Source organism: Fonticula alba (assembly GCF_000388065.1).
Source record: "Fonticula alba strain ATCC 38817 unplaced genomic scaffold supercont2.4, whole genome shotgun sequence".
Lineage (NCBI taxonomy): Eukaryota > Rotosphaerida > Fonticulaceae > Fonticula > Fonticula alba.
Window position 1 is genome coordinate 494,882 of NW_009242974.1, and position 22,186 is coordinate 517,067.

Sequence of the window (22,186 nt, forward strand, 5' to 3'; positions counted from 1 at the left end):
CCCCCCCCCTCCCATCCCTGAAAGGCGCTGGTTAAATTGCCCCAAAGACCAAGCACGTACTTGGTGCTGTAGTGCGCGTCCGACCAGTCCAGCCAGTAGCGTGTCGCATGGAAGGACACAAAGAACATGGGCGGGCTGCCAGACAGGGTCATCTTCGAGTCGCTGGGCCCGGCCCCCGGCCGAAGGCGGACATGCTGCGTGAACTCGGCCTTGACCGTGTCACGGACCTCCACCGCCAGCGGCAGGAGGGTATTCTCCTCCAGATAGCCCTCGGTCACCTGGGACCAGCTGGAGCTGGTGACATTGATGGTGGCCGTCAGCGGGGTGGCCGGGCTGCTGGGGGGCGTGTCGGACCCGGTGGAGGCCCCGGCGCCAGCCAGCTTGCCACTCTCGATGCGCGACAGCTCGTGCGCAATCCGGTGCGAGCAAACTGCCTTGTCGGAGTTGAGGGCCAAGCGCGCGTAGAGGGACTTCCGCCCGTCGGGCGGCATGTACCCGACATTGGCATCGTGCTTGGGGGTCAGCGTGTCCGGGCTGAGCCACGTCGCGCAGAGGTAGTTCCAGAGCGCGCGCGCGTCGCGTTCAACTTCGACGCCGGCCCCACGAGCACGAGCGAGGCGTCGGCAGGGAGGCAATCGGGATGTGTCAGTGCCGGGGCATTTGGGCCGGGCGAGAGTCACGGTCGGCCGGCTGGCACGTACTCTCCTCGAGGATGTGCTCGGTGTTGATGGTCGGCATGCTGAGGTAGTCCTCGGCGCCATCGGCCGGGGTGGCCTGGGTGAGGCGATCGCGCAGTCGGGCCACGCGCTTGGCGACCGAGGCCTGCAGCGAGGCGTCCGAGTTGTGCAGGCGCAGGAACTGGCAGGTCCGCACGTCAACCTGCGTGGGGCAAGGGCGCCATGGTCAGCGGCGGGGCTGGCCCCTTGGCAGCTTGTGTGCACCCCCCCCCCCCCCCCCCCGATGTCGGGCGCGTCTGGACGTACAATGAATGAGATCTCGCAATCGTAGTCGTCGCGATCCTGGGGGGCACCGGTCAGCAGGCAGAAGGCCGACGGCTCGTACTGGGTGACGCGCGCGCGCGTGCCGCCCGGGAGCAGGCGCACGGCCACCGATCGCCGGGTGTACTGCCGGACGGGCGCCAGCGCGGGAACCGAGCTAATGTCGCCGGCCTGTGGGTGTATGCATTGAGGCACATCCATGGGCGTGCCCGTGCACATGTGTGTGTGTGCGTGCGTGTGAGCGTCGACAGGAAGAGGACAGGGCAGGGCGAAGGGGGAGTGCCGCCGCGCCGGAGGGCCACCAGGCCACATACCTGGTGGCTGACCAGCGTGGCCGACGTGTGGGTCATGCTGACATTCACCGACCAGATCTGCCCCGGGCGGCCATTCAACAGCCAGTGTTTCTGGGGGGCGCTCTGCCGGATGGCTCCCTTCTGTCGGTAGACCGCCTGGACCGAGCGCAGCGTCGGTGCCATGCCGCTCGTGGAAATGGTCAGCGGCGCCACCGCCACGGCCTGACCGTCGGCCGACGTGTGGAAGACATTCTTCCGCGCGAGGGCGGACTTCATGGCGCGTCAGGGGAGGAGGCAGAGGGAGGCCGGCCGTCTGTGCGCGCGCGTGCGTGTGCGTGTGTGTGTGTGTGTGTGTGTGTGTGTGTGGAGGGGGGGGGAGAGGAGGGGGAGGAGGAGGTGTATGCACGTGGGCGCGAAATGGGCAGAGAGGGATCGGGGCACCGCGGCCACCCGAAGAGGCGGCCAGCCACCCAAAAACCGTCCCTGCCGGGCGCGATCAGCCCTCGTCCGTATACGAGGCCCGGCCAGGGGGTGGCCGTTGGGCGGCGGTTGCCCTCGGCCCCTCCCCGAGCCGGCTGGGCCCCCCTGAAGCGGGCGCCGTGTCGGTCCGAAGTCACGACTGTCGCGTCGCGGCCCCCCTGCTCTGCGCCGGGCTTGCACCGCCGCTCCCAGTGATTCGAGCGCGAATAAATTGGAATGCGGCGGCCCTTCCCGGCACGGCGCCCGCCCCGCCCCCGCGCACGGTTCGCGGTCCGCCCCCGGCAACACACCCACGCACCGACTTGGCCGCGGGCCGACGCCCGCCCTCTGCACGGTATTCCGCACCTGAAACAGGATACCGGTGCCGTTGCGCGCGACCGCCCTCCGCCCGGCCGCCTGGGACCCTGGCAACATGGGCCATTTACCGGCCCCCTCCCCTGGCTGCTCCTCGCGGCCCCCGAGGGGGGCTGGAGCGAGCTCATATGGGTCCTGCCCCCGTATTTGAAGGTCCAGAGGCAGGTACCCGCTCACGGGCGGGTACCCTGGCCAGCTCGGCCCGGCCCAGGCCGGCCTGGCCCGGCCCGGCCCGGCCGTGGAGCCGGGGCGCCCGCGCGATCCAAATGAAACACGCGGCGCATGAGCGCGCCGCTGCTTGCTCCCCCTCTTTTGGTGCGTGCCTCGGGGCCCACCGCTCCCAGGTGCGCGCGGCCGCACGCACAAACACACACACACACACACGGCCCGACCTTGGCCCGGTGTCCGTCCAGGCCGGCTCCCCTGGCGCTTGAGGGCGGTCGCCGCTGTTGCGCGTGCGATGGGGCCGGGGCGCGGGCAGGCGCGCATTTTCCGGCCCATCCCGCTCCCGCTTACAGTCCCACCCTGCGCAGGGCGAGGGGAGCGCGAAAGGGGAGGTTGGGTCTGCGAATGCGAGCGCGAACGCGAATGCGTGCCCCCCGGGCGAGGGGGGCAAGTTCGCGCCCGGAGTCCGGCGCCGATCCGGCCCTCCCGTCCCCGCGCCGTGTTATTGTCCCCAGCTGCGCTCCCCACCCTCTGGCGATGTGTCGGAGCCTCCCCCGGCCGGGCCACCTCGCCGCTTGAAGGTGCCCATGTTCGTCGTGCGGCCCTGGGTGCCGGCCCGACCCGGCCCGGCCCCCCCCTTCCCCGGTTGAGACTCCAGCGGACACACGCCCCTCCTTCTCGGTCCTCGTTGTGCGCGCCACCCCGCCCCCCCCCCCGCGTGAGGCCGGCGGGGCGGAAATGGCGCGCGTTCAGGTACGTTGGCACCCGTGCACATTCCCACGATACCTTCGCCGGGCTGGTCCAGAGCGTCGGGGCAGGACAGCATACACACACGCACATACGAATCGCCTGGCCGGTCCCCCCCCCCGGCGCGCCCTCCCTCCTATGGTGGCTCCCGCACGGGCACAGGCCCTCTCCCAGGGCAATCAATGCATGTGTAAGTGTACTTGCACGCGCGCATGACTGTGCCCCCATTCCCCCCCCCCCCCCTCCCGCGTCTGAAGGCAGAGCAGATCCCGCAAGTCTATTCGGTTGCCGCGGCCGAGGTGGCCTTCTTGCGGGGGCGCCGGGTCTGCCGGGCCGGGGCCGGGGCCTCTTCCGTGGCCGCGTGCGATGGCTGGGCTTCGGGCAGGCTGCCAGGATCGTCGGCCGGCGATTTGACCGTGGACTTGGCCTTAGACTTGCGCGGGGGCTTGGGCGTCGTGTCGGCCTGCGACTCGGCATCGACATCTGCGGCCTGCTTGGCCTTGGGCTTTGCGGCGCGGCTCGCGCGGCCACGAGTGGCCGGAGCTTTGGCCGGCGCGGCAGCACCCTCGTCGGCGCCATGCGGATCGGAACCCGGCGGCAGCGCATCCTCCACCGAGCTGGGCACCAGCAGGCAGCATTCCTCCCCCGACCGGGGGTCACATCGGCAGCCCAGAACTCGGCCGACATTGTACAGGGCCTGGTCTCGCCAGAGGGCCGTGGCCACCGCCTGCAGCAGGGCATCACTCATGTCGTCCTTCTTTTGGGCGGCGTGAAAGCGCGCCGCCAGGTGCTCCGGCACATGGAGCGTACGCGCCAGCGGCCAAAAGCCCTGGCCATCGGCATCGGTGGCCGTCATCGCCAGGCGGTTGTCCGCGCTGATGCCAGTGCCCCCGGGAAGGGCCAGGCTGGAGTCCGGGGCCGCCAGCAACCTTTCCACCAGGCGCATGGAGCTATTCTTCTTGCGACTATAGCCCTGCGCCAGGTCGAAGATGCCGGCCACCAGCTTCGGATTGGCCTCGGCCGAAGCCAGACCACAGAAGAAGGGATCCCTCGCCGGAGCCAGGGGCATGACCCGACGCAGGAGGGCCACCTGCAGCTGCCCGGAGATGATGTTGATCGAGTCGCCGATGGAGGAGTTACTGGCGAATACTCGCATCTGCCGTTCCAGGACATTCACATCGGCCAAGGGCAGGCGCTGATCCACGAAGTCGCTGACCGCGCGGGCATACTGCGGCAGGTTGAAGGCATCCGGCAGCCCGTCCACCGGGATGACCATCCACTCGAGCAGACGCAAGGGCGGCAGCAGGGGCCTCGCGGCCGCCTCGGCCAGTGCCGGCCGCCGGGCCTCGATCAGCGCCAGGGCCATGTTCCGCAGCCCGACATCGATGCTGAGGATGGTCTGCCCAGTGGGGCGGAGAAATGCCGGCACCGGAGCCCCAAAGACCGGGCGGCCGTCGGTGTCCGCCGTCGGCTCGGCGCCATGCTGCGCCGCGGCCACCATGCCCAGGATGCGGACCAGCTCCTCCTTGCGATGGGTCGATGCCCCGACGCCGACCGAGAACACAAGCTCCTGGATGTCGGCCCGTCGGGCGCCGATGATGCTGACCACCACATGTGTCCATTTGCCACGGTGTCAGACATGGGCGAGAGGGAGGCCCACAGCCAGGAGGGCCGCTGGCCAGCTGGACTGGGCGGTGATAGGATGGGGGCATGATCAGGGAGCGACGCACGTTTCAATGTGGCTACAGGGGAATCGCCTTGCCATGGTCAAGCGCAGCCGGGGGCACCAGGAGGCGACCGGGAAGGGTTCCGCGAAGAGGAAGGGACACGGTCGACGCCAAGAGCAGGGGGACCAAGAAAATGCACCGCCACGCGTTGAGAGAACTCGAGGCAGCAGAGGGAGGGGGAGGGAGGGGGGGGGGGGGGGGCAAGGCAGGTGTGCGCTTGGGGACGGTGCGGCACACCGGCGGCCGATGTGGCCCGCGAGATCGCTCCCTCCTCAAGTGCCAACGTTCCGGTTGGGGTGGACCGCAGAAAGCACAGCACGAAGCCCTTTTGGTGGGTTGTCTATTTGTGCCGGGGGGGGGGGGGGGGGGGGGGGCCTCTCCCGGCGCCGGGAGGAGGAGGGGGAGGCGGGGCGATCCGTGGGCGCGTGCACGCACGCACACACACGCACGCACGCACGCACGCACAGAGGGGGGAAAAAAGAAAAAAGAAAAAAAGCAAGAGCCGGGCTCAGGCATCGGCCCGCGGGCCTATGCCGCGTTGTCGAGGAACGCCTCGACCTGGTGGGTGAAGCCCCACGGGTCGTCGGCGTGGATCCAGTGGCCGGTGTCCAGCATGCGCAGGCTCCAGCCCTCCTTGGCGTCCGGGTCGGCCGGGTCCTCGACGAAGGGCCCAAAGTGCCCGGCCAGGGTGGCCGCCACCCGGGACGGGTCATCCGGCACGTAGTCCGCCTTGCGGCCGCCGACAAAGAGACTCCGGCCGGAGTACACCTGGTCCGGGCTGTATGCCGGCACGGCCATGATCTCCCCGAGGGCCGCCTGCAGGGCGCGGGTGTTGCACCGGAAGTAGAACTGCTCGTCCGTGTGCCCGGGCAGCGCCGCGGCCAGGGCCTCCGGCAGCTGGCCCTTCACCAGGTTGGTCCCGACGAAGGCCCGCACGCGCTCATTGGTCACCCCCATGTCGGCCAGGATCTGCTCGGCCTCGGGCCGGGTCCCGACGCGGCGCTCCTCCGTGGTGATCATGGCCTGGAGGATCTCCGAGAAGGAGGCATTCGGCGACTGCTCAGGCAGGATGTCCGCCACGACGATGCGCCCGGGCTGCAGATCGAATGGGGCATTCAGGGCATAGTGCATGACGGTCTTGCCGCCCTGCAAGTGCCGCGAGCAAAGTGGCAGGAGGGGGGGGGGCGGAGGAAGGACCGGGGCGAAGGCTTCCATGTGAGACACAGGCAGTCGGGCGGACGGTGTGGGCAGGCGGGGCTGAGGAGCCGTGCAGACAGGGGGGAAAAAAAAGAAGGGGAAGCCCTCCAACGGCGCGCACCATGGAGTGGCCCAGCAGCACGAAGTCTCGGTCGAACTCGGACAGGTGCTCGGTCACGAAGGCCGCAATGTCGGCGGCCATGTAGTCGTAGCCAGCATGCTCGGGCGCCGACCAGGGGCTGCTGCCATGGTTGCGCATGTCCAGCGAGAAGACCGTGCGCCCGGTGCGCGAGGCCAGCAGCTTGCTCATCGAGCGCCAGTTCTGCCGCGACCCGAGCAGCCCGGGCAGGATGATGATCGGGGACTTGAACAAGCGGACATTGTCCGCCGGCGGGTCCTGCCGGTGGAAGTCCAGCGGCACGGCCTTCCCCTGGAAGAAGGCCTCGCTGGCCGGGGCAACGCTGAAGTGCGCACGGGCCAAGGGGGCGCCGGCCGCACTGGAGGCGGCCACGGCACGGGCGGCGGTGCCGGCAACAAGGGACCGGGCAGTGGAGAGCATGGTCGTGCGCGCTGGGACAGGGGACCCGGACTGTCTGGTTCAAGGGGAGGGTGGAAGGTGCGATGCGAGCAGCGCGATGGAGGGGGCGGGGGCGGGGGCGGGGGCGGGGGCGGGGGCGGGGGCGGGGGCGGTGCGAGAGGGGGGTGGCATGCCTGCTGTGACCGGGGAGCAGGGGCACCGATGCCGGTCCAGATGGGGGCCGGAAAAAATGGGCCACCCCGTTCCGCTGCGGGGCCCTGTGTCCTCGGACGGCCGCGCCCCTCTCGCCGCACCATATGTCTAAAAAAAAGGCAGCACGCCAGGCAGGAGGGCCCCGGCCCACTGGCGTGGGGCTCCCCCCCCCCCCCCCCCGGGGGGAGGGGGGAGAGAGGGAGACAAGGCGGTCGAGGCAGGCTGGCATGGCGGGCAGGTACACGTGCGGGGCACGCCAAGGACGAGTGCGCGGTGGGACCGATATCACGTGCTGGAATACTCTCCGCGGAGCTCTCCATTCGGCCCAGCGACCCGTGGGATTTTACCGGGCGCCCGATTGGATGTCCCAAATGTACGCGCGTGTGGGCATACGGTGTTTCTTCCCTCGTTCCGGGGGGGGGGGGGGCAGGGGGGATTCTTCGGGCCGAACGGGGCGGCTCACCCCGGTCGGGGCATGGTTCTTTCGATCTGCGACCCTTTCCCGGGCCCCAGACGGGGGGGCTGTCCCCCCCCCCCCCCCCTTGCCCTCCTCATCGTTCCCGGTCCCGCCCCCGGGGACTAAAGGGAGATCGTGGGCCTTGCGGGGTGCGGCGTCGGGACCGGCGCTCGCGGAAGCCCGGGGGCGTGGGATCGCTGCGCGACCGGCGACCTCCTTTGACCTTCTCCGCCGATATCCTCCCCCGGGGGGAGGGGACAAAAAAAAAAAAGAAGAAGAAGAAAGAGCCGGTGCGGTTCCGGGAGACGTTAGCGCGGCGCACGCAAAGGCCACCTGGACATAGGGAGCCGGCCGCGGTGTGAGCCGCTCATGCCATGCTGACACTCCTTCATGCATGGACATTCGCCGGTCTTCCTGCGGGAAATCAGGTCTGCTTTCGGGCCGCCGGGCCGATCCCCCCCCCCCCCCCCGCTTCCCCCAGGGGGGGCCCTCAACCATATGGCCTCTCGTTTGGGCGAGGCGGAGTAAACATCCGCATTGGGCTTGCCCGCGGGAAGCGTGCGCGCGCATGTTTACCCGCCCCGGCTGTCCGTGTGTCTGCCGCTGCTTCGGCGGTCTTCGTCGCCCTTCCCCCGAGCCCGGTGATCCGTGTTTTTGGAATGGGCGGCAGGAGCCACGGCACGCACCGGTACGCAGAGCGCGCCCTCCTCGCCCCGTGGCGCTGCAATCCGGACGGAGTGCCCCAGCATTCCACCGGGCCCCGGAGCATGCGGGCCGCACGATCGCCCTCCCACCCCAACGGGGCGCCGGTGCGGCGACAACAGAGGAGGGGGGCCGCACAAATAATCACGGCAGGGTGCTGGGCCCTTTTGAGGGACCCCCTGGCGAGGCCCCCTCGTCCGAGATTGGGGCATTTCAAATACTTCCTACACATTTTCCAGCGTATGCCCCCCCCCCCCCCCCTCCTCCCCTCCCCCCTCCGGCTTTTCACCCTCTCTGTGCCTCGCCTCCCCCCGCCCATGCAGCCTGACCTTTGCGCTTGCCTCGTCGCCGTGTGAAGGACACACACGCACTCTTGCCTCGGGTCCTCCCAGCCCCGATCTAGAAAAAACCCCGCCGTTGCCATTCACCGGCATCATCCGCCGTCCTTTCCCCTGGCCTCCATCGTGGAATGGACTGCTGCAATCCCTGGATTGAATCGCTCCTAAGTTGCTTTACTGGTTCCACTTCGAGCGACGACGACCGCCGCCATCCCCCCCGGCCAGCGGCTCTTCCCGACTGGCGGCGTGCCGAGCAAGAACGCGATCCGGCCGATTTCCGCCCGGAGAAGGCTGACCCCGCGCGTAAGGAGTCTGCCCTCGGTGTTTCACTGTCGCGTGGCAGCCTCGCCCAAGGCCCCGGTTCCTCGGCCTCCCTCCACCGGCTGAGTGTGTACGACGCCCGGCCCGCGCAGCCAGCAGCCCCGGAGGGCCTTGTTTCCCGGTCGGCCAGTGGCCTGAGCCTGCACCAAGCACAGCAGCACCCCTCGCCCTCGGCGTCTGCCTCGTCCAGTCAGCTTGCCCGAGCCAAGTCCGTCACGCCCAAAGCCCGGGCAAGGGAGTCCGAGCTTTCTCGATCCGGGTCGTCGCAGCTCCTGCGCAAGGCCCTCCAACGCACGCGAAACAAGATGGGCTCCAGTCTCCGCAAAGGCGGGGCCGAGGCATCGGCCTCCGGCGACCTGACCGCCGAGTGCAGCTCCTACAGCGTGGACGACGGGCTGTCCATCACGCGGTCCTACTCGTGTGTGGTCGGTCGCAGCGGCGGCGGCGCCTCCTCCGACGCGTTGGCCGCCTCGGCGTCGGGCTCCGGCTCGTTGGCCGCGGCGGGGCGACAGGGCCCGGGGGCCCCCGGGCCCGGCTGGCCTGGGGCGCCATCGGGCCGCGCCAACGGCATAGTCTGGGCCAACACCCTGCTGACGGCCGACGAGCGTGCCGAATCGGAGTCCATGCTGAGCGAGTCGCGCGAGAGCACCTCTCGCATGGTGGCCTCCATCAACGAGACGTCCAAGGTGGCGGTCAACCTGTCGAAGAACCTGTACCAGCAGGGCGGTGCGTGTTTCTTTTTTTTTTTTTGGCCGCGCCCCCTCCGCACGCCGATGTGTCTGGGCATGCGTGTGGCGGTGTCGGGTGTCGGGTGTCCTGTTTTTTTTCTTCTGTGTGCCAGCGATCGCTCCCCTCCCCAGAGCCCGGCTTGCCGCATTGTCCTTCGCCCGCTCCCCCCCTCCCTCCCCCCCTTGCGCCGCACTGACCCTCTCCGCATGTGCATCGGCCGGGTCCGGGAAACAGAGCAAATCGACCGGATTTCCGGCATGCAGGACGAAATGGAAGGCATGTTGGTGGACGCGGACCGCGATTCGAAGAAGGTCAGCAGCTTCTGGCGCGGGGTCTTCCGCCGGAGCAGCAAGCGTTCCAGCTCCGGCGAGCTGTCCTCTTCTTCCGGCGGCGCCCCGGCGGCCTCCAAGGCGGCCGGCCGAGCTGGCAACCTGACGGAGGTCCCCCGGCCGGGGACCCGCGCAGCTCAGGTCAGCTCCATGAAGGCGCTGGCCATCGCTGAGGCCGGGTCTCGGCGTCCAACCAACGAGGCCGGCGATTTGTTGGCCCGGTCCAACCGCGACATTGACGAGGGCCTGGACACGGTGTCCGGCTGCCTGGACGCCCTGCGCGATGCCTCCATCGGCTTGGGCCTGGAGCTGGACCGTCAGAACAGCGCGCTCGGGGACATCACCGTGCGCGCGGTCCGTCACAAGGAGAAGCTCAAGCAGATCACCCACCGACTCAAGTAGCTGCCTGCCTCTGTGCCCGAGCTGCCGCGCCCCGTCCCGGCACCTCTCTTCCTCGCCGCGCCCCGCGCCCCGCGCCCCGCGCCCCGCGCCCCGGATGAGGCCAACAGCAGACCAGTGCATGAGTGTGCCAATCCAGTTGCATGGTACCTCGCCGCGCCGCCCCCCCTGTGCTGGGCCAACACTTGCGTCTGTGGCCTTCTCCTCCCCCCCCCCCCCCTCGCCGTTCTTGTGGTCCTCTGTCCTTGGTCGGGACGAGGGGCTGGTCGAGGGTCCAACCAATGTACTTCGCATGCACCTCCTCTATCTCCCCCTCCTCGCGTTGTTTGTGCTTCATTCGTGTGTTCCCTGGGTGCACACCTGGGGGGGGGGGGGGGGGGGCAGCGGGCGAGCAGCCGTATATGTTGTGGGGTAGAGGCCAAGGTGCGCCACATGCCAACGTAGGCGTGGACCACAAAAGGGCGCCCGTCCTGGGCGGCGATCGGGACCGGAGGCCTGGGGCAGTTGCCGTGCCCGTGTTTCGCCGTCCCCCTCCGCCTGGACCCGTGTCCACTTTGTCTAGCCCCCTCCCCTCTCGCCACCTCGCCACCTCGCCACCTCGCCACCTCGCCACCTCGCCATCGCTCTCCGTCCCGGTCTCTCCCCCCATCCATCCCCCATCGCTCGGCGTCTACTCCTGATCCGCGCTTCATCATGATTGATAGCCAGACAAAGGTCAGTCCCGGCCGGCGCCACTTCCCGTTCTCCCCCTGTGTCCTCCCGCGCACGCTGACCTGTCCCCCCTCTCCCCCTGGTGGTCTCCTCCGTATCCGCCCACTCTCGTGCCTGCTTTCGGCTGGCTCTTTTCACAGAAGGAGGTCGAGAAGGTGTCGCTTTTGACCAGCCGGGCCGGGCCATTGGAGCTCGACCAGTGGCCGAACCGTCTGGCCGAGGAGTACCAGTCCTTGATTCAGGTGCGCGCGATCCGCCCGATGCAACGGCCCTAGCACCTCTGAGGGTGCCATGCAAGTGTACCTCCGCTCACCCCCCTGGCGGCTCTTGTTCGCGCCCCCTCCGGTTGACCACCAGCTCGTGAACTTCAACAAGGAGTCCGATGCAGACTTCTTCTCCATCGAGGCCAATGAGGCCGGGACCATGTGCGTGGCCTCTTGCCCTGTTGCGTCATGTTGCATTTCCTCGATGGGGCTGCCTTCCCATCGTCCCCCACTAATCACCGTCTTCTCCAGCTGGACCGGCACGGCCTGGCACATCCACAACAGCGTGCGGTACTCCTTCGCCATCGAGCTGGTACTCTCCATCTCGTACCCCTTCTCCCCGCCGGAGATCCGAATCCCCGAGCTGGACGGCCTCTCGGTGAAGATGTACCGGTGCGTGCACCAGTCACTTCGGCCTCCTGTTGCTGTACCCCCTGCCCCGACATTCCACTCACCCCCTGCCGGTCCCCCCCCCTCTCTCTCTCTCTCTCTCTGCCCCGCCCCCACCCCTGGCATTTGGCTGGGCTACTCTCATCCCCTTGCATCCCGAAGCAACGGCCTCATTTGCACGAGTTCCCACTTTGAGCCGCTCTGGCGGAAGAATGCCCCGAAGTTTGGCATCGCCCACGCGCTCACCCTCGGCGTATGTCCCCCCCGCTGCTTGTCGCCCCCTCCAGCGCATCAGAGCCTAACCTTCTTTGCCATCCCCACATGTTCCGTCGCCTCCTGCCCTGCCTCCTTCCCGCCCCAACCCAGCTCAAGCCCTGGCTGTCGGTTGAAATCCCACTCCTGGTCGAGGAGGGGAAGATCACCCCCAAGTAATGGACACACCCATTCCAGGCCGCAAGTGCGGATCCCCTCCCCTGGAGCCATATCCTGCGAGCATGTCCCAGCATTTCAACGGAAAGGGGGATGACGAGGGGGGGGGGGGGGAGGCGGCGACACGCGAGTGGGGCGCGCGCCAGGTCTATACGTGAACTCCGGTCGTGGCTGTTGCCGAACGCCGAGGAGGGGGGGGGAGGGTTGGGGATGAGGAGGAGAGGACCCGGAAGGGCGGGGGAAGACGCGCGAGAATCAGTGCCGATGGCGCTTGAAGTGCGGATGCTCCGGCTCGCCACCGCGAGGACGTTGGTGGTGGTGGTGGTGGTAAGGGGGGTGGTGGGCCCTCTTTCCACCAGGGGGAGGGCGACGGTAGTCCGGTGGCCCAGGGGCCCAGGAACCCGGCGTGGGCGGCGGCAACAGGGGAATGGCACCGGGAGGCGGGGGCAGAGACGGCATGCCCGACGCCGGGGCCGGGGGAAGGAGGGGTGCGCCTGGTGGCCGTCCTGGACCGGGGCCCATGCCCGGAGGCGGGGGCAAGATCGGCACACGAGCCCCTCCGGGAGGCGGCAAGTAGGTCGGATGCGGGGAAAGAGCATGCCCGGGTGTCGGGCCGGGCGCAGACGCCCCGCCGGCCGGCACATTGACCGGCGGCAAGGATGGCGGGGGCGCGGCGTTCGAGGGCCCGGCAGGCGAGCGGCGAGGTGCCTCCGGCTCCGGGGCCCATGTCATGATGGCCTTGCGCCGAGTGGCGTCATCAATCAACTCGCGCAACAGGCCGTGGCTCCTCAGGGTGTCAATGTGGCCGACAACGATTTGCATGAAACGCGCGCGGGTGAGGGCCACATTCAGGCGCTGCTGGTCGGCCACGAAGGACAGCGAGTCGGCCGACGGGTTTCCCCGCATGGTGGCCCGCACGCAGGAGAGCAGCATGATGTCCTTCTCCCGGCCCTGGAACCCGTCGACCGTGTTCACCTCGATGTCCCCCAGGTCCGGATTCATTTGGAGCTGTGCGCGGATCTCGAACACCTGGTCCTTGTAGGGGGTAATGATGCCAACGTGATCGGCGATCGAGAAGTCCAGCGCCGAGGCCAGGCGCTCGATGATGATGCGAATGGCCTGGGCTTCTTTGGCGTTGATGCGCGAGTGGGAGCCGACGTTGCGATGTTCCTGCGCGCGTGAGGATGGGGTGAGGGAAGGGGGAGGGGGGAGGGGGGTGAGACATCGTCGACAGGGAGACTGTGGGGTGATGTGCATGTGTGTGTGTGTGTGTGTGTATGTGGGGGGGGGGGCGGGGAGAGGAGCGGAGCGGGCTGAGAGAAATGCAAGGGAGACGGGAAATGCACACGCACCTGGCCAGGCAGATCGATGAAGACGAATGGCCGGGTGAAGAGCGGGTGGTTGATGAAGCCAGGCCGGGAGCTGCGGACGGGACGGCGCATGCGCATGTGAATGCGTGCGTGGGGGATGCAGGTGGGCGTGTGGCAAGGGAGTCAGGAAGAGAAGGGCCGGGGGGGGGGGGAGAGGGGGATGGGCAGGTGTGGAATGTGGTCCATGGGGCCGGGAAGGGGGGCGAGCGCACATCACCAGCGACGAGTCGCGAAGCTTGCCGTTGTAGAAAGTCCGCGAAGGGAAGGACGAGATCTCCGGGTGCATGCGGTACTGGACATCCAGGAAGTAGGTTTCATCCGGACGAATGGCATCCAGGCGCTCGAAGATACTGCGCTCGAAGCGGAAGGGCTGTGTAGCAGGCGGGGCCCAGCAGCAGGGCGCACAGGGACACCAGTGGCGGAGGCAAGAAGGCGAGAAATGCGCGCCGAGTCAGACACAGAGGGCATTGGATGTTGCAAAATGGGCATGTATGCGGGGAAAGAGAGAGAGAGAGAGAGAGAGAGAGAGAGAAAGGAGGACATGTGGGTTTGCGTGCGCACACTCAGGTTATGCGACAAAACCGTGGCTGGCAGCTGCTTCGGATCGCCAACCAGGATAAAGCGTCGGGACTTAAAGCGCAGGGCCATCAGAACACTGGGCTCGGTGGCCTGGCCCGCTTCATCGACGATGATCGCGTCGAAGGTGGTCCCACGGGCCAGCTCGTCAAAGACATCCGAGCCGAGCAGGTTGAGGGTACTGGGGCACGGTGAGTGTGATGGGGCACGAGCGGCAGGGATCGGGAGGAGGGCCGGCCACAGGGTCGGTGAAGGGTGGCCGGGACATACCTGCAAATGACACGGCTCCGACGCAGGAGATCCTGCTTCCAGTGGAGTTTGCGCGTCTCTGGCCATTTGGTCGAAGGGCAAAAGGGACACAGGGCCAAAGTAAGTGGCATGCCCTGCACAAGGGAAAGAGCCCCCCCCGCCCCCCCTGTCCCGCGGAATAGTGCTCGCGCACAAAGCCCCCGCAACATACCGACATTCATCTGCCTCAGCAGCTCATCCAAGCTGTTGTCGCGGATCTGCTGATGGACCGTGTTGATGGCCTCCTGCCCGAGAACACGAATGGGCGTCAGGTCGCTGTTGCTCCGGCTGGACGCGATGCCCGAGAGGGAGGTCAGAAAGGGGAGCCAGCCATGTGGGCAGGTAAGACAAGGGGATGACGATGCCATCGCCATGGGCGGAGTCAAGCATGCACAGGAGGATGAGACGGAGGGAGGAGCCAAGGAGGAAGGACAAACGCGAGGCGAGTGTTCAACACCAGCGGGGGAGGAACGCACAGCAGCCGAAGCATCACCTCATCGACCGCCACATTGGAGTGAGAGCAGACCAGGATTTTCATGGTGTTTGACCGGCTGCTGTTGAGCATCTGACAAATGAGCTCCTTGATGACACGCGTCTTGCCGGTGCCCGGCGGGCCCTGAATCAGCATGAGCCCGGTGCTGTTGATGGCCCCCTCCATGGCGGCCACCTGTGAGGCATTGAACACCGGGTCATCGGTGTCGCCGGAGGCGGTACCCCGGCGCTCCTGCGCCGGGTAGCGATACTTAACCAGGGCAGGGGCACGGCCTGCCTTGCCGAGGATTTGCATCTCCAGCTGGCGGTCGACGGCGAAATTCTGCGACGCACATGTGTACATGGGAGAGAGAGAGAGAGAGAGAGCAGGGAGTCGGAGGCGAAGAGCCAGGGAGGGCAGGCATGATGAGGACCGGGTCAGCCAACAGGCACATGCCCCGCCGGGTGGCCATCAACGAAGGGGGCAAAAGGCAAAATGGAAGGAAGCCCAGGGCAGAGGGACCTTGAGCGCGCGGTACTCCAAAAAGAAGGCGACCACCGAGAGGAGGCGGGAAATCTCCCACTTCTGCATGCTGTAATTGGGGCCGAGCTTGCCGAAGATCGATCGGCACTCGATCTGGCTGCGTTCATTGCTGATGCGCAGGATGGCCAGCAGGATGCCATGGTTGGCGCGCTGCTGCCGGTGGCTGGAGGCGCCATGCGGCGTCAAAATGACCAGGTCCATTTCCGACACCTGGTTGAGGATCTTCGGGCAGTGGATGACCACATTGTCGAACTTCTTCCCCCGGGGGGAGGACACAATCTTGGCGGGGAAGCTGGTGCACGCGCGCGCGGGGAAAAAAAAAAAAGGGAGCAGGAGGACCAGCCCTGAGGGTCAGCGAGCAGGAACGCACGCCGGCGGCCGGCAGGGAGCAACGGTGGCCGGCAGTCGGCACGTACAAGTCCGGCTTTGGGTAGTGCGTCATGCAGATGTTGGCCCGGGTCTCGTGCAGGAAGAGCGGCAGGAAGTAGTCCAGATACTGGCGTATCGAGTGGAAGCTGCACCAATGGGCAATGTCCGTCAGTGTTAACTGCGTCTTTGGCGTCAGAGTGACAGCGAGCGAGAGGGAGGAGGCAGGGCATGTACACGGAGGGAATGGTGCGAGGGGGCTTGGCCAGCTCCGCCGGCAGGGCGGGCTCCTTGCGGAAGATCAGACAGTCCATCGGCAGGGTCAGGACCGCCTCCCAGAACTCCTCATCCTCGGTGGAGTTCTCCGTGGTGGAGGGGGCCCGAATGAGGCAGCTGGAGGGGGGAGGGAGTTGCAAGCGAAGGTCAGGTGTTTTTTTGGACAATGGGTCTCTCGCCAGACAAGCCGGGGAAGGGGGATACCTGGCAGCCGGTCCGCCCGTCGAAAAGAGGGGCGTGGCCATGGGCCTCGAGGGCTGGAGCGAGGCACGCAGCATGGCGGTCGTCTTGCTCAATGAGCCTGCCGCGGGCCGGGGGAGGGGAACACTCGGGCGGCTGGGCGAGGAGGTGCCATAGAGCTACGGGGACCGGGGTCGGGTGCATTGGTCAGGGGGCGGGGGATGGGCAGGTGGCCGAACGCGGGCAGTGGCGAGCACATCCGCGCCCGAGGAGAGACGTACGGCCGCGAGGGTCGACGAGATGGAGGACTTCCTGGCCGGAGGGGGGTTCTTGATGACGGGCGCCGAGGCGGCCGCGGTGGGCAGGGAGGCCGGGCGCTTGAAGGTGACCGGCCTGGCGGCCGGGGCCTGCTCCTCGGGGTCCGAATCGGAGAAGCCGGCCTCGGGCGAGTCCGACAGGACGATGGCCTCATCGCTGGAGTCGGAGTCGGAGCCGCTGGTCAGGATGACAGGCGAATCCGGGGCTAACCCCGGGGCCGGCGCCTCCACCGGCTCAGGAGTGCGAGGGCTATCAGGCTCGGGCCGAGGGCCGACGGTGGTCCTGGACCCCGGGTCGGCTGCAGCACCGGGAGCAAGGGCCATCGACTCGGAGCTGGGAGCCGGCTCGGGGGACGTGCTTAACTCGAGGGCATCCTCCGGGGAGGAGGTGAGCCCGGGCGGCGAGTCGGATGCGGACGCAGTCAGCGGCACGACCACAGCCGCACCGGTAGCATTGGGGGCCGGACCGGCAACCGGCGTGGCAGCCGCTAAGACCACCGGCACGGCCACTGGCGGGGCAGCGGCCATCGGCGTCGACGCGGCGCCCCGGGTGTTGCCGGGCTCGGCGGCGGGTGTAGCGGCGGCTGGCCGGGCCGCGAGTGGCCCCGGCGGCGGGGCAATCGGCACGGTCACCGGCGATGGCGGGCGCCCATCAGCCTGCACCAAGCGGGAGAGATCGATCAGCGTCGGCACGCGGGGAGGCTTGGCGGGGGTCGCCGGCGAGGAGTCCATCAAGTCGATGGTCAACTGATCCAACTCGTCCAGCCCCTCAACCGCGTCGTGGGGGATGCTGGCGGCACACGGGAGGACGCCGGCCGGCGGGGAGTCGGCCACCCGGGGGGCGGGGCCGGGCGCCGGGGCCGGGGCCGGGGCCGGCGCGACCATCATGTTCGCCAGCGGGCTCCGGGCCACTTGCGGGGAGGCCGGGGGGATGACGCCGGCCAATACCGCTGCAAGGGGGGAAAGGTTGTGGTCGACCGACTGCCGCCGCCGGGCCTGGGCATTCTGGAGGATGCTCTTGAGGGAGTTCACTTCCGAGAGGGCGTCATGCAGGCTGATGGACGACTGGCCGGCATCCGGGTCGGGCATGGGGGCCCGCTCAGCCGGGGCCGGGGTGCGCAGGGCAAGGGCACCGGCCGTGGTTGTGGACCGCCCCGCGGCAAGGGGCTCCAGGCCCATGGCCAGGGCGAGGGCCCGGTTGACCGGCGCCGGGTTGTCTGGCAAGCATGGGGTGATGCATGTGTGCGCATGCGTGCGTGAGATATGGCGATACGGCGGGCGGGCGGGGGCGGCGAGGGTGGGTGGGTGGGGGGGGGGGGGGGGGGAAGGGCAGAAGACGAACCGGCAGGCGGGGGCGGCGAGTCGGGCGGCACGCTCATGCTCGCTGGGCAGGGGGTGCGCGGGCCGGGACGTGCCGCTCCTTCGGGCTCTCGGCTCGAGAGGCGCCCAGACAGAGGGGTGCAGACAGGGGTGGCGGAAAGCGGGAAGGCAAGGCAAGGGGAGGGGGCAGCAGGGTGGAGGCGAAGGGGACGGGGATGAGGTGGGGGGGGGGGGGGGCGGGGGGGGGGGGGGGGGGGGGGGGGGGGGGGGGGGGGGGGGGGGGGGGGACAGATCGTGCGGCCGTGCGTTAGCAGAGCGCCTCTCTCTCTCTCTCTTTCCGGACACCAGCGCGCCTTGCAGTGAAGGGGATGGCCGCGGCGGCGGGGACCAGCAGGCCCGCACGGCGCGTAGATTTGGATCTCCCTGCCTGCGCACGGCCCGGGGTGCAGGGGGGGGGAGCCGGGGTTGGCATGCCGACGGCCGGCCACCCGCGGCCGCCAGCCGGCCGGTTGTCAGATCGCGGCTGGTTTCCCGGCTTGCCTCTCCCCCCTGCGGCGGGCCGGAGGGGGGGCGTGTGGACGGGGCCATCGTGTCAGGTGCCGACTCTTGGGCCGGGGCGAGGGTGGCGCCGACCGGCTGACGTGGCCACGGGGTCGGGAATCTGCGGGCGCAGGTTGGCGCGCGCGCCGGCCGGGGCCGGGCGCAGGGGGCACCGGGGGCCGGGTGGCCGGCCGGCCGGGCCTCCTGAGGGCGTTTTTCCATGCTCGGGAGTTCCCTGCGCGGTGGTTAGACTGCCTCGCGGGGAGTACCTTTGCATTCCAAATGCCGGTCCCGGCGCACTTCTGACCTTCCCAGGCGCTGTGCGTCGAGCTGGCCACTCAGACACGGAATGTGAGCTGGTTCGCTTCTGAGCCACAGCAATCCCGCTACTCCACGCTGGCGTCGCCGGTTTCCCACCGATTCCCAGCACTATTATCGGCGGAACATCCCCCCCCTTTTTTCTTTCCTCTCTTCGCCCTGCCCAAAATAATTGAAGTGTGTGTGGCCGACGTGTGTGTGTGTTTGTGTGTGTGTGCGCATGGGGCGGAAGAAGGGGAAAGGGCGGGGCTATGCGTTGGCTCGCGTCCCCACCCGTGTTCCTGCGCAGGGGAGCGCGGCATGTGGCCGACCGTGTGTCAGGCAGGGCCGTTGGTCTACGCCCCCCCCCCCCCCCCCCACATATGTACACACACATGAGAAGAGGAATGTTCTATTGCAGAGGGAGCCAACAGGAAGGAGAGAGAGAGAGGGAGCAGCGATGTGTGCCTGTGCATGTGTGAGCAACACACGCACGGAGGGAAGAGGGGAAGAAGGGAGAGGATACACACTTCCACACACCCACCATCAGATCAGCTCGTCATCGTAGTGGTCGATGCTGGCCGGGGGCACGGTGGAGGCCAGGTTGTGGGCGGTGTTGGTCAGGCGCCCGGCAATGCCGACAGTGGAGGCCGAGGAGGACGACGAGGCGGAGGTGATGTTGCCGCCGGTGGCGCGGGACATGGGCGACCCGCCAACGGCGCCCGTGAGCAGGCCCTTGTTGCCGGAGGCCGGGCCGCTGATGAGCCCGCGCACGGAATCCTGCGTGAGGAACAGATCGTGGCGCTGGTCCCGGTAGTTGAGCCACACTTCCGAGGCATTGAGCTGCTCCTGCAGCGTGGCCCCATGGACCGGGTCATTGGACAGGGCCTTGAGGCAGCGGACAATCTGGGCCTTGATGGCGGCGGCGCCCTCCTGCACGGCCAGCGGCTCCTGCAGCAACTTCAGGAAGACCGCCACCAGGCGCGTCTCCAGGGCCTGCTGGCCGAAGGACCCGCGGTTGTTGGCGAACTCCACCTCGAACATCAGGCGCAGGGTGTCGGCCACCAGGTTCACATGGTCCAGCGACTGGGCGGCCACATGCAGCAGCGGGGCCACGGTCGGGAAGCCGGCCATGGCCTCCAGGCAGGACGCATGCGAGCAGGTCTCATTGGCAATGATGACGGCCGCCTCGAGCACATGGATGTTGGTGGACGAGCGCATGATGGCAAACACGCGCTTCATGTAATCCAACCCGGCCAGGTAGGGGGCCAGGATGGGCTGCGACCGGATGAGCAGGGCCACCGCGGCGCCGATGAGCGCCAGCGGCTCGGCCACCGCCTGCTCCGTGGCTTCGGTGAAGAACCGCTCAAACAGGGCATTGAGGAAGTGCTTGGGATTGCGAATGCCCCAGTTGGGCTGGCGGATGAACAGCCGCAGGAACACCCCGCCAACGCACACCTCCGGCAGGCCGCCCTCCCCGCCGGCGGCCATGGCCGCCTCCTCGTAGAGGGGCGGCGCATCGTCAGCCGGCGGCTGCCACACCGCCCCACTGAGATCGCCATTCTGCAAATTGAAGAAGGCCCGGCACTGCCGGCGAATGGACGTCTGGATGTACTTGCGCATGTCGGCCGTCCAGATGAGCTCCGGGTTTTCGTCATCCCGCTCGAAGGTGAGCACCGCGGTTTCCGGATTTTCCCGGATGGTCTCCATGAACACCGGCGGCAGGAAGCGATTGACCAGCAGCACCACCCGCGGCCCGTGGAGCTTGTCCGAGGACATCTTGCCGAGCACCGCGGCGGCCGATGTCCGAACTTGGCCATTCTTCGAGTTGCAAATCAAGTGCAACAGATACAGCAGGCCACCCTTGCGCAGGGCCTCCTCCACCAGCTTGGAATTGGAGAAGAGCCCATGCAGCAGGTCCAGCACCGGCAGGAAGGCCACTTCCATCTTGGCAATCAGCACCAGGGCATTGTGCAGGACCCCGGCCTCGGCGATGGCCGTGATGCAAGCCCGGCTGGAGATGGTCCGCTCGATGGCCCGCAGGGCCACCACCGGGACCGGCACATCCGGCAGGGTGATGTCCGCCGAGGTGGACGCATTGTCCGAGTCGATGCTCAGGAAGAAGAAGAGCAGCTTGAAGCGCGACACGGTCAGCAGCTCCTCGGCGATGGCCGGCACGCTGGTCTGCCCGATGACCGTCGATTGCGAGGTCGACAACGACAGCAGGTGATACAGGGCAAGGAGAATCTGCCGCGACTCGCCGACGGCCGTGGCCGCCCGGCGGGTGAGATCCTCCGGGGTTTCCTCGGCCATGCCCGGGGTGGCCGGGGCCGGGGTCGGTGGCGGCGACACCCCGGCCGCCGCGGCCTTCTGCAGCTGCTGCGCCCGGAAGAGAACCTCGGCCGACAGGCGCAAGTGCCCGACCAGAGCCTGCATGAAGGCCGGCGGGTCTTCGATGATGAAGGTGGGGTCCTTGTTGAAGATGCGCACATAGATGTGCCCGACGTAGAGCTCATCCCGCAGGTCGCGGAAGTGGAAGTTGGCCCCGTGGCTGGGGTCGGCCCCGCCGCCACGCTCCATGGCGTCCAGCTGGGTCTGGACATAGTCCAGCAGCTCCACCCGGGTGGAGTTGTTCCAAATGAGGTACGGGTTCTCGGCATTGCTGGTGAGCATCTTCAGCGCCTCGGAGGCCGACTCGTTGGACAGCTGATGCGACAGGTACCAAGTGAGCAGGCTCTCCAGCCCGGCGCGGATCGGCAAGTTGCTGGGGCTGGTCAGGTCCATCTCGGCGAAGCCCTTCATGTTGTACGCATGGATGGAGGCGAACTCCGAGCTGCCATCCTCCGGCATGGAGGCGAAGGTCTGGCCGGCGGCGACCAGCTCGCCGGAGGCGGTGGTGGCACCCTCGATCACATTCACGCCGGTGTGAACACTCTCGGTGACCTCGCGCTGTGTGTGTGTGTGTGTGTGTGTGCGTGTGTGTGTGTGTGTGCGTGTGTGTGCGTGCATGTGTGCGTGTGTGAGCATGTGAAGAGGGGGGCCGGGGGCGGGAGGATGACAGTGTGACAAGGGCAGCCGGCGGGCACGTACCTTGAGCGAGATGATGCCGGTCAGGTAGCCACCCAGGCGGCCGAGCGCACGCAGGGCCAGCACCGCGCAGTGGTTGGCCGTCTGCTGGAAGCTGTGCTCGATGGACGTCTCGACGCCACTCTCGGCCAGGGTGTAATCATACTTGAAGAGCATGGGGATCAGGTGCCAGATGGCCCCATGGCGAGCCAGGGCATTCTGCAGGCTGGCATTCCGGGCAAAGTAGATGCACGACTCGATGGCGGCCACACGCATGCGCGGGATGTTGACAAAGCGCAAGGCCAGGGCCACATTGCGCACGACGTTGTCCCGGTCGACGATGGCGGCGCAGCAGTCGTCGAAGAGCGACGACACGGCGAACATGCGCATCAAGTGCGTCGAGGTGACAGCGGCGATGTCATTCTCCTGCGTGGTCAGGCCGATGATGTCCATGCACCGGATGAAGGCGTCGGAGGCCACATCGAAGCCGCCCTCGCGGAGGAGCTCCCGCGCATTGAGGGCCGACACGTTGACCGTGTGGAAGGCCAGCTCGGCGGCCGAGGGCAGCAAGGACAGCGACCGGGAGAAGAGCTTCTCATCGGCCGTCTCCATTTGCATGGTCTTAATGAGCAGCGGGTACCCGGCATACTTGTACGGCGACAGGGCCGGGCCATAGCGAGCAAAGAGGATCGACTGGGCCCGGATGATGGTCTCGATGTTGAGGGGGGTCGGGCCGTCGGCCGTCTTGGCCGAGAAGGACACCAGGAACTCGTAGGCCTTGTTGACACTGGAGGTGTGTGCATGTGTGTGTGTGTG

General features: G+C 67.9%; 7 protein-coding genes across 9 annotated transcripts in view; 2 read left to right on the forward strand and 5 right to left on the reverse strand.

Moving 5' to 3' along the window:
• The window catches only part of H696_02654 (hypothetical protein), a 7,016-nt gene extending 5,376 nt beyond the window's left edge, over nucleotides 1-1,640 (reverse strand). The window contains exons 1-4 of one of the 3 annotated variants that reach the window (XM_009496566.1): nucleotides 1,313-1,640; nucleotides 984-1,169; nucleotides 702-879; nucleotides 61-586 (exon numbers count right to left, since the gene is read on the reverse strand). In XM_009496566.1, coding sequence (XP_009494841.1) covers nucleotides 61-586; nucleotides 702-879; nucleotides 984-1,169; nucleotides 1,313-1,567 — 1,145 coding nt within the window. In that variant the 5' untranslated portion in view covers nucleotides 1,568-1,640. Of the gene's footprint in view, nucleotides 1-60; nucleotides 619-701; nucleotides 880-983; nucleotides 1,170-1,312 lie in introns of those variants that run through there. The other 2 variants (XM_009496567.1, XM_009496568.1) reach the window with 2 other exon arrangements.
• Nucleotides 1,641-3,299: 1,659 nt separating this feature from the next.
• H696_02655 (hypothetical protein) lies at nucleotides 3,300-4,954 on the reverse strand. Its single transcript, XM_009496569.1, has 2 exons — nucleotides 4,768-4,954; nucleotides 3,300-4,638 (listed from the first exon to the last, which is right to left on the reverse strand). Exons 1-2 carry the CDS (start codon nucleotides 4,800-4,802, stop codon nucleotides 3,315-3,317), a joined length of 1,359 nt encoding a protein of 452 aa, XP_009494844.1. The 5' UTR covers nucleotides 4,803-4,954; the 3' UTR covers nucleotides 3,300-3,314.
• A 254-nt stretch (nucleotides 4,955-5,208) lies between these two features.
• On the reverse strand, nucleotides 5,209-6,610 carry H696_02656 (hypothetical protein). The gene is made up of 2 exons (XM_009496570.1): nucleotides 6,083-6,610; nucleotides 5,209-5,910 (listed from the first exon to the last, which is right to left on the reverse strand). Exons 1-2 carry the CDS (start codon nucleotides 6,518-6,520, stop codon nucleotides 5,293-5,295), a joined length of 1,056 nt encoding a protein of 351 aa, XP_009494845.1. The 5' UTR covers nucleotides 6,521-6,610; the 3' UTR covers nucleotides 5,209-5,292.
• A 1,500-nt stretch (nucleotides 6,611-8,110) lies between these two features.
• Nucleotides 8,111-10,176, forward strand: H696_02657 (hypothetical protein). The gene is made up of 2 exons (XM_009496571.1): nucleotides 8,111-9,235; nucleotides 9,473-10,176. The coding sequence occupies exons 1-2, from the start codon at nucleotides 8,320-8,322 to the stop codon at nucleotides 9,967-9,969; spliced, it is 1,413 nt and encodes a 470-aa protein (XP_009494846.1). The 5' UTR covers nucleotides 8,111-8,319; the 3' UTR covers nucleotides 9,970-10,176.
• A 261-nt stretch (nucleotides 10,177-10,437) lies between these two features.
• Nucleotides 10,438-11,825, forward strand: H696_02658 (hypothetical protein). Its single transcript, XM_009496572.1, has 6 exons — nucleotides 10,438-10,680; nucleotides 10,818-10,919; nucleotides 11,035-11,102; nucleotides 11,193-11,333; nucleotides 11,493-11,583; nucleotides 11,697-11,825. The coding sequence occupies exons 1-6, from the start codon at nucleotides 10,660-10,662 to the stop codon at nucleotides 11,760-11,762; spliced, it is 489 nt and encodes a 162-aa protein (XP_009494847.1). The 5' UTR covers nucleotides 10,438-10,659; the 3' UTR covers nucleotides 11,763-11,825.
• Nucleotides 11,826-11,953: 128 nt separating this feature from the next.
• Nucleotides 11,954-17,640, reverse strand: H696_02659 (hypothetical protein). The gene is made up of 13 exons (XM_009496573.1): nucleotides 17,490-17,640; nucleotides 16,112-17,364; nucleotides 15,855-16,009; nucleotides 15,612-15,767; nucleotides 15,425-15,523; nucleotides 14,988-15,300; nucleotides 14,470-14,807; nucleotides 14,166-14,281; nucleotides 13,976-14,033; nucleotides 13,691-13,886; nucleotides 13,342-13,499; nucleotides 13,112-13,181; nucleotides 11,954-12,929 (listed from the first exon to the last, which is right to left on the reverse strand). Exons 1-13 carry the CDS (start codon nucleotides 17,524-17,526, stop codon nucleotides 12,015-12,017), a joined length of 3,864 nt encoding a protein of 1,287 aa, XP_009494848.1. The 5' UTR covers nucleotides 17,527-17,640; the 3' UTR covers nucleotides 11,954-12,014.
• A 1,060-nt stretch (nucleotides 17,641-18,700) lies between these two features.
• The window catches only part of H696_02660 (hypothetical protein), a 9,001-nt gene continuing 5,515 nt past the window's right edge, over nucleotides 18,701-22,186 (reverse strand). Inside the window, exons 9-10 of the mRNA XM_009496574.1 lie at nucleotides 21,395-22,157; nucleotides 18,701-21,253 (exon numbers count right to left, since the gene is read on the reverse strand). Coding sequence (XP_009494849.1) covers nucleotides 18,851-21,253; nucleotides 21,395-22,157 — 3,166 coding nt within the window. The 3' untranslated portion in view covers nucleotides 18,701-18,850. The remainder of the gene's footprint in view (nucleotides 21,254-21,394; nucleotides 22,158-22,186) is intronic.

Coding starts and splice junctions, on each gene's coding strand:
- H696_02656 (XM_009496570.1), bottom strand. CDS start 6,520: ATGCTCTCCACTGCCCGGTCCCTTGTTGCCGGCACCGCCGCCCGTGCC. Junction 5,911..6,082: donor TGCTGCTGGGCCACTCCATG/GTGCGCGCCGTT, acceptor CGGCACTTGCAG/GGCGGCAAGACCGTCATGCA.
- H696_02658 (XM_009496572.1), top strand. CDS start 10,660: ATGATTGATAGCCAGACAAAG. Junction 10,681..10,817: donor TGATTGATAGCCAGACAAAG/GTCAGTCCCGGC, acceptor CTCTTTTCACAG/AAGGAGGTCGAGAAGGTGTC. Junction 11,103..11,192: donor GCCAATGAGGCCGGGACCAT/GTGCGTGGCCTC, acceptor CGTCTTCTCCAG/CTGGACCGGCACGGCCTGGC.
- H696_02657 (XM_009496571.1), top strand. CDS start 8,320: ATGGACTGCTGCAATCCCTGGATTGAATCGCTCCTAAGTTGCTTTACT. Junction 9,236..9,472: donor GAACCTGTACCAGCAGGGCG/GTGCGTGTTTCT, acceptor TCCGGGAAACAG/AGCAAATCGACCGGATTTCC.
- H696_02659 (XM_009496573.1), bottom strand. CDS start 17,526: ATGAGCGTGCCGCCCGACTCGCCGCCCCCGCCTGCCG. Junction 15,524..15,611: donor CCTCGCACCATTCCCTCCGT/GTACATGCCCTG, acceptor CCATTGGTGCAG/CTTCCACTCGATACGCCAGT. Junction 14,034..14,165: donor GCTGAGGCAGATGAATGTCG/GTATGTTGCGGG, acceptor CCAAATGGCCAG/AGACGCGCAAACTCCACTGG.
- H696_02655 (XM_009496569.1), bottom strand. CDS start 4,802: ATGGCAAGGCGATTCCCCTGTAGCCACATTGAAAC. Junction 4,639..4,767: donor CCCTGTAGCCACATTGAAAC/GTGCGTCGCTCC, acceptor TGTGGTGGTCAG/CATCATCGGCGCCCGACGGG.